The sequence below is a fragment of the Sebastes umbrosus genome, chromosome 12 (genome assembly GCF_015220745.1).
Source record: "Sebastes umbrosus isolate fSebUmb1 chromosome 12, fSebUmb1.pri, whole genome shotgun sequence".
Classification (NCBI taxonomy): domain Eukaryota; kingdom Metazoa; phylum Chordata; class Actinopteri; order Perciformes; family Sebastidae; genus Sebastes; species Sebastes umbrosus.
This window is the reverse complement of record NC_051280.1, coordinates 8,910,740-8,924,399: the sequence shown is the minus strand read 5'-3', so window position 1 is coordinate 8,924,399 and position 13,660 is coordinate 8,910,740. Positions and strand designations below refer to the sequence as shown.

Sequence of the window (13,660 nt, the reverse complement as noted above, 5' to 3'; positions counted from 1 at the left end):
GATGCCTAAATTGTTGGTGATATTCTTATGAAAAAAAATACGCATGTAAACACAACTGGCATTATCGAGGTCAGCAAAAACGATCGAGGTCATGCGCATATATCGTACGATAAGTCAATAGTGTAAAAATTATCGAGGTCATGTCTTTATATCGTATGATAAGTCGTTAACATAAAAATAATCAAGGTCAAGTCCATATATTGTATGATAAGCCGATAATGTAAAAAAGTTTGAGGTTATGCCCACATATCATACGATGAGTCAATAATGTAATTATTGGGACAGGCCTATCCATTACAAATATGAACACTCTGAACTGCAGTCTGAAAATGTTGACAAGCTCGTAGTCTGTAAAAGAATTTGTCTTTTCATGGACCTAAAATCAGTTTGTATAAAGATGTTTCCATTGGGATTTGTGGCCACATTTCCTCTGTATATTTGCGAGACCATTCTCATTAATAAATCTTTTACTACTTCAGTTTAGTTTTACGGACTTAAAGGTATTCTTGAACACAGTTTCTTTAGACGTTCATCCCAATACACACCCTTAGCCGTTCACATCCTTTGCTCGTCTACTTCAAATTAGGGCTGAAACAACAAGTCAATTAATCTATTAGTGCAGCAGTTTCCCAAACTTTTCAAAACCACAACACCCCCCTTTTTTTCATGGCATCCCCCCTTTTGGATTCTCTCCAGTGCTTTCTCTGACAATCACTACTTCTGACTGCTGTGCACCTGGAAAACTCCCACGCTGGAAACCCTGTTGTGTTACTGCCAACCACCAACCGTGAGCGGTCATGTCAGTAATCTCAGCTTCAGCATAAATATATAAAATGCATTTACTGTAACAGGGGTTTTAATCATTTCGATGGTAATTTCTTATTTCCGTTTAAAAATGTATACAGTAAAAGACCAGCTAATGTAAGCAAATGTTGCTTATTGTTTTTATGTGGTGAAACGTTATCCACTTATCCTTATCTTTGTCAAAAATGTTTTATTTTATCAAGGACAAATACTATGTACTACAAAATGTGAGGATTTGCTGCTTTTGTCTGATTTATGTCATTATAAATTTAATATATTTGAGTTTTAGACAGTTGCTTGGATAAAACAAGTTATTTGAAGACGTCACCTTGAGCTATGAGAAATGTAAAAGGCCATTTTTCATACGTTTTCACGTTTTTTAAACAATTAGTTGTAAAAATGATGGACAGATTAATCATTAATATAAATAAACATTAGTTGCAATCCTACTATACTGTACTATATTACTAATAAATAAAGCATTTATTTCAGATAGATAGATGGACGCAAAAGTCAGACACTGTTTTCAGGACATAGCATGTCACCACAAATGAAACCCACTTGTTCCTCTGCTTCGAAGTCGGCGTTGTCCTGGGCCGAGTCCTCAGGCGGCCTCTTCTGGACCAGACTGCGACACAGCAGCCAGATGGCCAAGCCGGCCACGAACATGCCGATATCAGGGATGAACACTCGGATCCCGTTCCCCGCATCTGCACCAATCACACTGGGGACAAACAGGAAACAGAGGACACCACACTGACAGAAAGCAGACACTTGTTTCCTCAAAGCAACAATGAATCCCAATGTCTCCCAAAAAATGTGATTTGGTGCAATCTTGTAAGCTAGGGTCGCAACCAAATGATGGAAAATGGCCCGGAATACAGCAGACTTTACTGTCCACGGACGATCACTTTTAATATGAAACAGTGTTTCTAAGGAATCCTGGGACTTGTGGTTGTTCGTTTAGTTCACTTGGATAAGGCCCACAAATAACTGTACTGTGGTGTGTTTGATTCTGGCCTGGGATATCTGTCGCATGTTACCACCATGACTCTCTGACTATTTAAAGCTTGCAGAAGTTGTCACTGAGCATTATTTCCCTATAATCTGCATCCATGCAGACTGGAACTGCACTCAAACTCATGAGAATACGGATATTATTGTAGAAATTATACTGCGTCCGAAATTCCATACTAACATGCTATTTAGTAAAAAACAGTATGTGAGATTTTTTTATAACAGACATTGACGGACAGCTCTGTATCGTCAATAACGTTTCAATTTAAAGCTTCAGTAGGCAACAAGTTTTTGGCATCATTGGGCCAAAATTCCATAATAACCTTTCAGCATATTGTAATTTAAGTGTTCTGAGAGATAACTAGACTTCTGCACCTCCTCATGGCTCTGTTTTCAGGCTTTAAACAAATCTAGCCTGTGACGGTAGACTGACCAATCACAGGTCATTTCAGAGAGAGAGCGTTCCTATTGGCTGTGCTCCGGCTGGTGGGCGGTGCTTGGTATTTCCTCAACTGATATCAACATGGCTGCCGGGTCACAAACGTTCTCATTTTACAGCTAAACAGTATACTACAAGATGTTACTGAAAACATCTGAGGGGAGAAATAGGCATTATAGTAACAGAATATTGATTCATGTTTGATCAGCGCTGCCTAGTTTGACCGTTTGATTGAAGTTCGCGAATGATTGACAGCTGCTCAGAGACGGCAGACCCCAGATCAGCTCTGATTGGTTGTTTTCTTCCGGTCTGTGAAATCTTGCAGATTCCATTAAGAGCACCTGAGGACACCGAAGGACACCGAAGGACACCACATTTGCTCCATTTCCACCCACTGCAGCATACAATGTCACTTTGCTAGGTGTAATATAAACTGGAAAAACAAAGTTTGGAAACTTGTGTTTGGTGGATTATTTCTCTGTTGTTACAATACTAATTGGCATTGTATTTTACATCGTTGGAAAGCCTGTTTCTTTACCTTCGCAATGATGTCCAACTTGTAAGGATCATGCATTTGTGAGATGAGCAGCACAGCTGATTATGTGGGTAACGCCCAAGAAAAATTTGCCAAAATGCTCTTAACCTGTATTCTCATAAGGCTACCAGGAAGCCTGCAATGACTGCCCTTCACTATCAGGCCCGTTTGCGCTGGTGTCGACAACACAGACAATGGAACCTGAACATGTGGGGGAATGTCATGTTCAGTGATGAGTCCAGGTTCTGTCTGCCAAAGTTGGACGGCAGGGTCAAAGTATGGAGACGACGTGGAGAACGCTATGCTGATTGTTGCACCGATGGAGTAACAGCTTTTGGTGGGGGCTGTGTCATGGTGTGGGGCGGCATCTTCCTCACTGGCAAAACAAGGCTTGTCATCATTGAAGGCCATCTCAATGCAGTGAGATATCCGGACGAGATTCTGCAGCCAGTGGCGATCCCATATCTCCACAATCTGGCATCTAACTTCATCCTCCAAGATGACAACACTCGCCCCCACAGAGCCAGGGTTATCACAGACTACCTCCACAATGTGGGAGTAGAGAGAATGGAACGGCCTGCCAAGAGTCCAGACCTCAACCCAATTCAACATGTGGGATCAGCTTGGGCGTGCTGTACGTGTTAGAGTGACCAACACAACCACGCTGGCTGACCTGCAACGAATCCTGGTTGAGGAATGGAACACCATCCCACAGCAACGTGTGACCACGTTGGTGACCAGCATGAGGAGGAGGTGCCAGGCTGTTGTGGCTGCGTATGGATCTTCCACCGCTACTGAGGCTCCTGACGGTGTATTAAATGAATAAAGTGTAAAATAGTCAATATGTCTTGTTTGTTCCTTGTTACTGATAGAGAGTTCAATCATCCAATCCACCAAACAACTCAAAACAAGAGTCAACACCAACAGGAGAATACACTGTTCACCATTGACGAAGCATTTTGGCAAATTTTTCTTGGGCGCTACCTACATAATCAGCTGTGCTGCTCATCCCACAAATGCATGATCCTTACAAGTGGGACATCATTGCGAAGGTAAATAAAGAGGCTTTCCAACGATGTAAAATACAATGACCATTAGCATTGTAACAACAGAGAAATAATCCACCAAACACAAGTTTCCAAACTTTGTTTTTCCAGTATATATTTAAAATTAATTCTGACTTTGATTCTCACAAACCGTTGTTTTGGTCACATGACGTTGGCACAGGTTACCATGGTTACACGTCTCCAGCCGGCAAGGATGCTCTCAGGAAGTGTGTCCAAAAAGATACACACTACTGTTTAATCACACTAAAGTATGTTGAAGGTACACATATTGGGTATGTAGTGCATAGTTTGCGATTTCAGACGAAGCCTGAATCTTTTAGGAAACTCTACCTGTTCACATGGGAATCTGGATTCTTTCCATGACTCAACTGTTCTTTTAATATGTGTTGTGTTGAATTCTTCAGCTTTTATATGGAGTACCACCCACTTTAATGAAATCAGGCTTGCCGGTTTTAAACGGATTGCCGTTAACAAGTGAGTGAAATTCCATTCAAACAAAAAGGCCATGAGGGAGTGTGGGTTTGAAGTGCGAAAAACATGTTTACTCCCTTGATAATTGCATCCTTTGTTCATAATAAGGTGGTGTGAACAATAAGCCCTCTTTTTCCTCATTAAACTGCATAAAATAAAATGAAATTGCTTGAAACCACTTTATATTTTCCAGATTTAATGTGTTGCTTAAGGTATGATGATGCCTATTGACATTTTACCTGACTCCAAACACTGTGTGCAGATTAGAATAATTTATAAACAAATAATATTTACCGCAGGCCTGGTCTACACACTGTGTGCTTTTCATTAATCCACTGAAATATGACATTGTTTATCTTGTGGTTATATCGCTGTGAGCAAACAAAGCTTTTGTAACATTTGCTATTTGATTAGCCTGCTCACCTCTAACTAAATACCAAAAGGCTTGTTCAAACAGGAAGCTAAACAGTGGCGGCCGACTGTTGTCATGACAGCTACAGTAACGCCAGGCTTCAAATGATCCAGTGAAATGAATTCATGCGGCCTGAGGACAAGTTTTACGAGGTGTCATGATTGCATGTACAATTAAAGCAAATAAAATTGTCCTTGAAATAGCTAGCAGGTTTCAAAACCTTTAAAACTCAACTTTTATCATCCAAACCAACTTCTATTCCAGTTTTACAGCAATTACACCTACATCCTGTGTTTGGCCACCAAAGGGTTTGCTTTACATTTCATGCTGAGCCCCGAGTGTAATTAAACTGTTTGTAATAAACAAAACATACTGGTGGTGATTCTGCGGCGTAGGCTGCGGAGAAAAAGCTGACCAAATTATTGGAACGAGTTATGAACCAACTGGTCACTTCAAACAGAAACCAATCTCATTCAGGCTTTGAATGGATGTGAAGCTTATAAAAGTTAACAAGTTGAGCTAATCAACATGATGGAAAACGCACACTAGTGCACATAAATAAATAGTCGGGCCTTTGGCTGCAAGTGTAATCTAATCAAGGACGTCTGTTTCCATGTGCTTTATTGTTGTGAAGCTTTGTGCATCCTCACGTGGAAGAAAGAGATGGAAACCGTCAGAAAAGGTTGAGCCAGCAACTGCAATGACTCCTACTTTCCCCTGCTTATCATGTGAGAATATTACAATAACATCATCAGTGCTAAGACCTGTCCTCACTCGGGCTGCGGGGGTAATTACTCATGAGGCATCGGTGAGAAACTACAACTACGGAGACCACGAAATATGTTCTAAACCATATAAATATTTGGTATTTATAAAGGATTTGAAAAGGTCAAGCTTGAGGAAACTGAAGGATCTGTCTGGGTGAAAAGACACACAACTCTGCATTTTCCTCCACACGGGCCGTAAAAGGGAGAAAGCATCCGCCCATGCAGCTGTAAATATTGTATATACTGTATATGATCCCCAACACAAACAGGTAAATGCAGGCGGGATAAAATGTTTATGGCTCTACTTCCGCCACTTACAGTATACTATCCACCGAGGGCTGTTGAGTACTGGAAAAAGGATGTGGCTGAGTTTGGACATTCCCGTACTTAGGAAACCACATCTAACACGATCACGGGGGTGTGAGGAGACAGACGCAGCAGCAAAAGCTTTGAAAAATAGGCCTGTCAACTGATTGTCAGACATAACTGGGTTTAGCGTTCATCAAGAATCCACACAGGGACAGGTTAGGAGCATTTGTAAACCTTGTCAGATGACGGGCCGGTGCGGCTCAATGCAAAAAGTGGTGTTTAATGTTATTGTGGGGTTGCTATATTTAGGACACTTTGCACGGATGATGCAACCTTCTTCGGTGGAAGAGAACCACATGTCTGATTTTTGACAGGTGAGATAAATATTTTAATTTGAAAGGCTTTAGCTGTTGAATCTGAATTCAGCAAACAGTCCTATCACTTCCTGAGAAAAGCATCTGGATCGCCCGAATGAGAGAAAGATTCATGATCAGTTAAACAAAATTGACACTTGTGTATTTTATGATGCATGATCGTCAGGAGAAATGTGATTTAGAAACTATTTTTTTGGACTTATACTTAAAGGGATTTATATTCTGAATCTCATCAAGCTTGCTATATGAATCATAAAATTAAAAAAAATATGTCGTCAAAATATAAAACAGTATTTTAGGTGTACATGTCACTTTAGTAAATGCATTTTGTGGAAGTGTTGAATTTGTCATCATCTTACCTCTCGAAGCCAATTTGTCTTATGGATTTCTCCCACGTGGAACCTGGACAAAAACATGAAGTCAGTTAGTGAATATTGATATTTTTTGGCAAAAAAATACACCTTTAATAACATTCATTAAAAACAAAATGTTTTTGTAACAGGTCAAGCAGCTGTTATACAAAACTTTCACACAAGCAAAAAATACTGTATCCAGTATATATCTACAGCTAATACCTGCAGTTTATTATTCACAATTACTGTAATATAGAGAATGAAGATCTGGTATGTAAAAGTAGTTTTTATCCTCTGACAAAACCACCTGCTTTAAATCATTTGTAAGAATATTTGCTGAAATTTTTTTTCATATAATTTTCAGGTGAAGGAAAATAATAAATCTTTCTGTGCTCACACAGAAAATAAAAACATTTCATGTGAGCTTTGTTTCCACAGCTTGGACTGGTTGAAGTGTTCCTGAACGTCACTCCAGCGCTCAAAGAGAGATTTCCAGGTATTCAAACGGCACATTGAGAAAAACTGCCAAAGGCTGACCGGCCTTTGTTCTACTGCCAGAGAAAACAGCACATCAGCTTGTGACTTGAGGATCTCGACTCAATGGCATATCGATATATCCGGCTGTTTTGCCGGAGTATTAAGCAACTAATTAGGTGCTGAAGTGCTGCGGTGCTGAAGTTTCTGGTTTATGGAGCGCAGCGAAGAGAGTGAAGATGTTAAAACACACTTCAGTTACAGTAACTCGAAACAGACAGCAGGGAATTACTTCATCTGCTGAGTCACCTGTGTGCAAACTGCTTTCAGGAGGTTGTTAAGCTTAAAATGTGATTTTAGAAAAGAAAAGAAAGACAACTAAACCTTTATTTCAGGATGATGATTCAATATCTCTAAAAGGATTCAGACTATATCAAACATTTTTCTTTTTAAGTGTTAAAAATACTTTCAATCTTTTGCAATAGCAGGTGTTCCTTTTTAAAAAGTAGGTGGATACAGGATGGAGGATAATCGATACAGCGAAAAGCAGAAAACAACTGTCAAAAGATTAATAATAAAATACTTTTCTCCTAAATGACACACACACACACAGCAAGTATCCAGTAAAGGAATGAGTCACACCGTTAGGCACAGAAGCAGGAAACTCTGCATTCCACTCAAGGTGAATAAAACGGTAATGGACTGTCAGTGCAAACGCCGGTGTTTCTTTATTACTCATCAGTGAATAAAATAGCTGCATGGATAGCTTCCCTATCACAAGATGTTACGTGTTGTGTGGTCGGGTTGATGTCGAGGAGAGGAGTGTGAGTGAACTGAAATTTTAGAAATAAATTCAGAAACCATCTGTGAAGGGAGGAACCCACACGACTAACCCCTGACATGACCTCTGACATCAAACACTTCAATCACAGTCGTCCCCCGACTGAACTGTTAAAACACTAAGAAACACATCTACTCCCATTTTAATGTGCTCAGTGACCGAACTGTGCCGCAACACATCCCATATTAAAAGGTCAAAACAACAAATACAGTTCATTCAGTTCAGTTATTATTCTGTGCGTACAGTAATGCATTGTGGGATATTATCCAGAGCTAGGTGATATGACCGAAGTATAGAAGCAAAGATACGAAAACTCTGATGATTTTGACAACAGCCGCTGTCGTCATTTTAGACTGAGAACGCTTATTACATTTATAATATTTGATCGTTCAAAACAGGCCATTTCGTAAGAGACATTAAAATTATGACAATAGAATAGAAATAATTTGATTTTACTTTTGTAAAGCACTTTGTAGGTGGACGTTTTACTGGCGTCCAAGTCCCTTTCAGTCCAAAATGGCGGAAGCGTATCTTTGCTGCTGGGCGCTGATGTTGCGATGGAACGAACAATTGACTTTCACTTCTTGGCAATATACATTCTTTGATATGACTTCAAATTAATATCACGATTATTTCACAAATTCACCTCAATGACAAATTTCTTTAAACCCTGATGCCACTTTATTCTAACATCACAGTTCATTATTGCATATTAATATATATATTAATTATAGTTAGGTAGTATTGCATTATTTAACGAATTAAGTATTGTAAATTAGGGTATTCTTTTCATTTCATCACATCTTTACGTATTAAAGCAATTTAAGAAAATAATTAATAGAAAAATGATTAGAATTCTTTACTTGATTAAGAATGAATCATATGACTCTGTGTAATGTAGTAGTCATTAGTAATCCCAAACCCGCTGAGAATTAACACTGAATTTGGCATCTATAAACATTATTTAGCTGCTTTAAGCTCTTTGTTTTTGTTTTATAGCTTGCACACAGACTACATTGTTTGGTCTCACTAATCCTCAACCCCAAATTAAACCCTGGGCAGTAAACAATACCAGACAAGACCATTAAATACTACCTGGTGGAGACTGGTGAGGGAAGTCAGCTAGCAAGCTAAAGACTCAGGTGTTTTTCTCAGGAGTTGGTGGAGGCTAAACCAGAAAGGTCAGGAGAAATATGACTCCAATTAAATGGGCGTATTGTTCGGAGTCTGCTGGATGTTTCTAACATGTTAGCCATTGTTTGTCTGTCTGTGGACAGATTTTGTCACCGCGATAGCATCGCAACCGTGCAAGATGCATTCACGAAACTTTACGGATGTGTAGTTGACATTAAAATGAAGGCAGAGTTTGAAGATCGGTGTGGTCCGAGCAAGGCGCCGGAAGTACACGGGTAGGAAGTGGGGAAGGGGTCATTGCCACCCCCTACCACAACTTTACGCCCTTGAAAACAAAAATGGAAAGCATATAGCGAACACACTGACCTAAAAAAATTGGGTTGGTGGGAGCGAGGGATGCACTTATACAGATACCGGATCGGATATCAGGCTGACACTGACTCAAATGGCTTGATCGGATATCAGTGACAATGGGGCCGATCTATTAAATTCAGTTCTACGTTTATATACTAAATACATTATATACTGGAAGTTTAATTCCTGTTTAAAATTGTAACCAATTTGTTGCTGCATTAAAAAGGTTTACACTTGAATTTGTAATTCCTTTTAAATTTGAAGTTGTTGGTGTATGATTTATTATTTTAAGAATAAATAACAATTCACAATTTATATCTATGTATTTATTGGTTAGATTTTGGTTTACAAAGTTAGGAAAGCAATGTTTAAGTCAAGCCTGATGTCGCCTTACACAAAAAAGAATGATCCCAGTCACTTCCACTCAGTGAGGCACACAGTTTACAAATTAAAGACTGGTATCGGATCGGTACTCGGTATCGACTGATACGCAAAGCCCAGGTATCGCGATCAGTATCAGGACTGGAAAAGTCGCTGCATCCCTAGTGGGAGCTGTTTCAAGCATCAGTGTCAATAAATGTAATACCATCCAGTTGTATATTATATTAACTATGCACTAGTGCAAAGTTCACTGATGTTGTAGTAATGCCCAATAATCACCCTCAAAGGTTGATAAAGCTCATAGATTACTTGATGCCCCATTTAAATCTTCAGTGTAAAATGTCAGCCCAGTGACCACAAGCAAAACAGAGTCTGTTTCAGTAACTCCCAAGTCCAAACATCTGCAACACCTAACTTCACCCAGCCCAAACTGAGCTCACAGGAGTAAGAGGAAACCGATATCATACACGAGGAATGCCAGAAGGTAAAGTCAGGCCAGTCTGACCTTTAGGATGAGGAGAGGGATGCTGTGTCATTCAGTCTGAACTCAGCATGGAGACTTCTGGAAAAGAGTGTGAGACTTTCTGCCCGTCGAGGCGAGGCCGCTTTACACCCCAGCTGAGCACCAAAAATACCTGTCCTCAGACTTTATGTGAACATCATAAAACACCCTTTGTACTTGCTGGGCCGTTAACCTCTCAGCACAGCATTTCTTTGCACTCTCTCTTCTATCTCTGGGGCCTAATGCCAGTTGCCCTTTTCCGCAGAGACTACGATATGCAGCGTCAACATTTCAGCACGCCGCGACTGTAATCGGACAATCAGTATGTGGAGAGAGAATTCGGTAAATGTCTCACATTTGGGGAATGGTGGGCAGGGTATGTGTGGATACGGAGGGCGGTAAAGGTCAACAACGGCGTCTACGGGACTTAATGAAGGCTATCCCTGAGGAACTGGTCACAAAACAGCCATTCAACAGGCCATTTATTCCTTATGAGCTGGTGAAATATCCATTGCCATCAGATATGAGCCAAATCAAACTTGCAAATCCTTTTTTTATGGTTTGCTTTAACCTTCGTAATCTCCAGATTGGTGGGTGTTGCCACTAAGTACAATGACTGTCAAAAAGTTTAGACAATCACAGGAAAGTATTCGCTATCTGGTGGTCTTTGACGGTTAATACAAATGCTCACGACTGTGCTGACTCAACATGGTGGGAACTGCATTTACAAACAGAGGAATGACAGATGACTCCAAAGGAAGCCGGCCCCGGCTCATCTGGCGACCAGTCGTTGACCTGCTCTAACAGCTGGAGGTGTTCGCTTTTTTGGAACGGTTTTCTCATTCATACTCAACTCAGTTTACTGCTCTAATGGCGTATTTGGCTACGGCGAATAGGGGAAATTATATGAAGTTATCTGGAGGGAGGATAACCGCCTCACCGCAAAGGACGACTCCTTGTTTATACTTGGCTGCCAAAAGGAAAAGGGTGTCAAGGGGCTTAATGCCAGAAATAGAAATCTGAGATAAGGTATTTACTCAGAATGTAGGCGGCGGATAGACGGGACAAAGAGTAATGTTTGACTTCCTGTTGCATATGCAGCCCAAAAATAAAAAATAGGATGAAGCAATATAGTATGTATACAAATCATCACAGCGGTGAAGTCAGCAAGGTGCTGTGCAAATGTTACTTTATAAAACATATTGTGATTTTTTAATGACATTCTTTAGAGTTTCTTTAGCTCCATATGAAGTTTTTCATCATGAGCGTGTGACGTTATACTGTATTGTTTCTCCACCCGGTGCCTCATTAATTGTCAAATGACAGCCAGGACCCACCAGCTATTCACTCTAAAGCAGTTCCTGAGCAGCCCAGCGCTCACACAGGGACTTTGCTGTTAAATGTTGCAGATAATGACTCAAGATGGTATTTATTCAAGTGCCAATGGAGCTCCATGGTATGTAGTCGAAACCCTGACTGCTTTGACTTACAGATAGATAACCACAGGCAGGAAAGGCAGATTCTTTTAGTCATAAAGGAATCTCTGTCTGTCTGTCTGAATATCTGTCTGTCTGTCTGTCTGTCTATCTGTCTGTCTGTCTGTCTCCTGTGAGTATGTCCTTCGCATATCTCGAGAACTGTTCATCCGACCTACTTCACCCTTTGCTGGTGGATGCTGGATACTATTCTTCACTTCCCTGGAGTCAATGAGTGATGAGCGGTTCTCGACAATGCTGCAAGCAGTACTTCCTTGGAGCCAGGCAATCGGCCCGCTCCAAACGGCCACATCACCAACGAGCACTTCACTAGTACATAAAAATCAGTAAACAAACCAATTAATCAATTGGTTGACTGGTATGAAAATTAAAGCTTTTCAAAGAACAAATTATGTTGCAAAGACTCACAAAATACATGAATTTGTTTTACAATGTTAATCTAAGTAACTATTGTTTTAATACAGCAGACAGATGGATATATAATTCACAGATAAATACAGCAGACAGATAGGAATTTTAATGGTCTCATCCCACCAGGGTTTGATCTGCCAAAAACGGCCACTCTTTAGTAATAAAGATTTCCTTGAGTGAATATTTAGTCTACCCTCTCTGAACAGCTCTGTGTGTTTCTACCTGAGGCGATAAGGTCCGTTCTGCTCTCTGAGCAAAGTTGGCTGGACTTCGACGGTGGAAAGCGAGTTACCTCCATTAGAAGGAACAAGTCATTAGAACACAAGGTCAGGGTCTGTCCCGTCTAGACGCATTCAAATTTTACAGTTTGATACAGAGTTTCATGAGAAGCCCAAGGCTAACTATTAACACCTTCCCGACACTGAGTCAGTAGCTTACAGTGTTTGCTTTACTGGCAGCAAGAATCTCTTTTTTTCGAAGTCGCCATATGGCACAAGGAAGCTAATTACATTGAGGAATGTGTTACATTCATAAATCTTCATGATGTGACAAAATGCAATAAGAGTGAAGATAATTCTAGAAATTGTGAATCGTTATTAGAGGGCATATTTGACCTTCTCCTGCAAATGGAGGTAGTCTTCACTTAGCTTTTCTGGATGGAAACTTTCCCTCTTCAACACCTTCTCTGGTGATATACAACTCTGTGACACTGCATCAGCTCAGGTCAGAGTTTAAGCACAAGACGGCCTGTGTGATGGATGGGACACACGTGTGCACACAGTCTGTCATAAACATGTGGCCCAACAAGTAGAGATCTCACGGTTTTGGTCTTACATGAGTTCTCAGAGTGAGTGACTTGTCAGGGATAGGGGGGGTGGATTTTTTTATATGTACTCAACTGTCCAACCCTGTCTCCTACAAATTAATACTAGGGCTGTCAGTCGATTAAAATATTTAATCGTGATTAATCGCATGCTTGTCCATAGTTAATCGCGATTAATCGCAAATTAATCACATATTTATCTGTTCAAAATGTACCTTAAAAGGGAAATTTTTCAAGTATTTAATACTCTTATCAACATGGGAGTGGACAAATATATATATTTATTATTGGAAATCATTAACAACACAAAACAGTGACAAATATTGTCCAGAAACCCTCACAGGTACTGCATTTAGCATAAAAAATATGCTCAAATCTTAACCTGGCAAACTGCAGCCCAACAGGCAACAACAGCTGTCAGTGTGTCAGTGTGCTGACTTGACTATGACTTGCCCCAAACTGCATGTGATTATCATAAAGTGGGCATGTCTGTAAAGGGGAGACTCGTGGGTACCCATAGAACCCATTTACATTCACATACAGTACTGCATCTTGAGGTCAAAGGTCAAGGGACCCCTTTAAAAATGGCCATGCCAATTTATCCTCGCCAAAATTTAGCATGACTATGGAGCCTTACTTAGCCTCCTTCACGACAAGCTAGTATGACATAGTTGGTACCAATGGATTCCTTAGGTT

General features: G+C 40.2%; 1 protein-coding gene across 6 annotated transcripts in view; it reads right to left on the bottom strand.

The window, feature by feature from the left end:
- Positions 1 to 13,660, bottom strand: part of LOC119498077 (piezo-type mechanosensitive ion channel component 2) — a 122,188-nt gene that overhangs the window by 88,063 nt on the left and 20,465 nt on the right. For all 6 annotated transcript variants that reach the window (XM_037786567.1, XM_037786566.1, XM_037786562.1 and 3 more), the window contains exons 4-5: positions 6,555 to 6,597; positions 1,366 to 1,528 (exon numbers count right to left, since the gene is read on the bottom strand). In XM_037786567.1, coding sequence (XP_037642495.1) covers positions 1,366 to 1,528; positions 6,555 to 6,597 — 206 coding nt within the window. The remainder of the gene's footprint in view (positions 1 to 1,365; positions 1,529 to 6,554; positions 6,598 to 13,660) is intronic.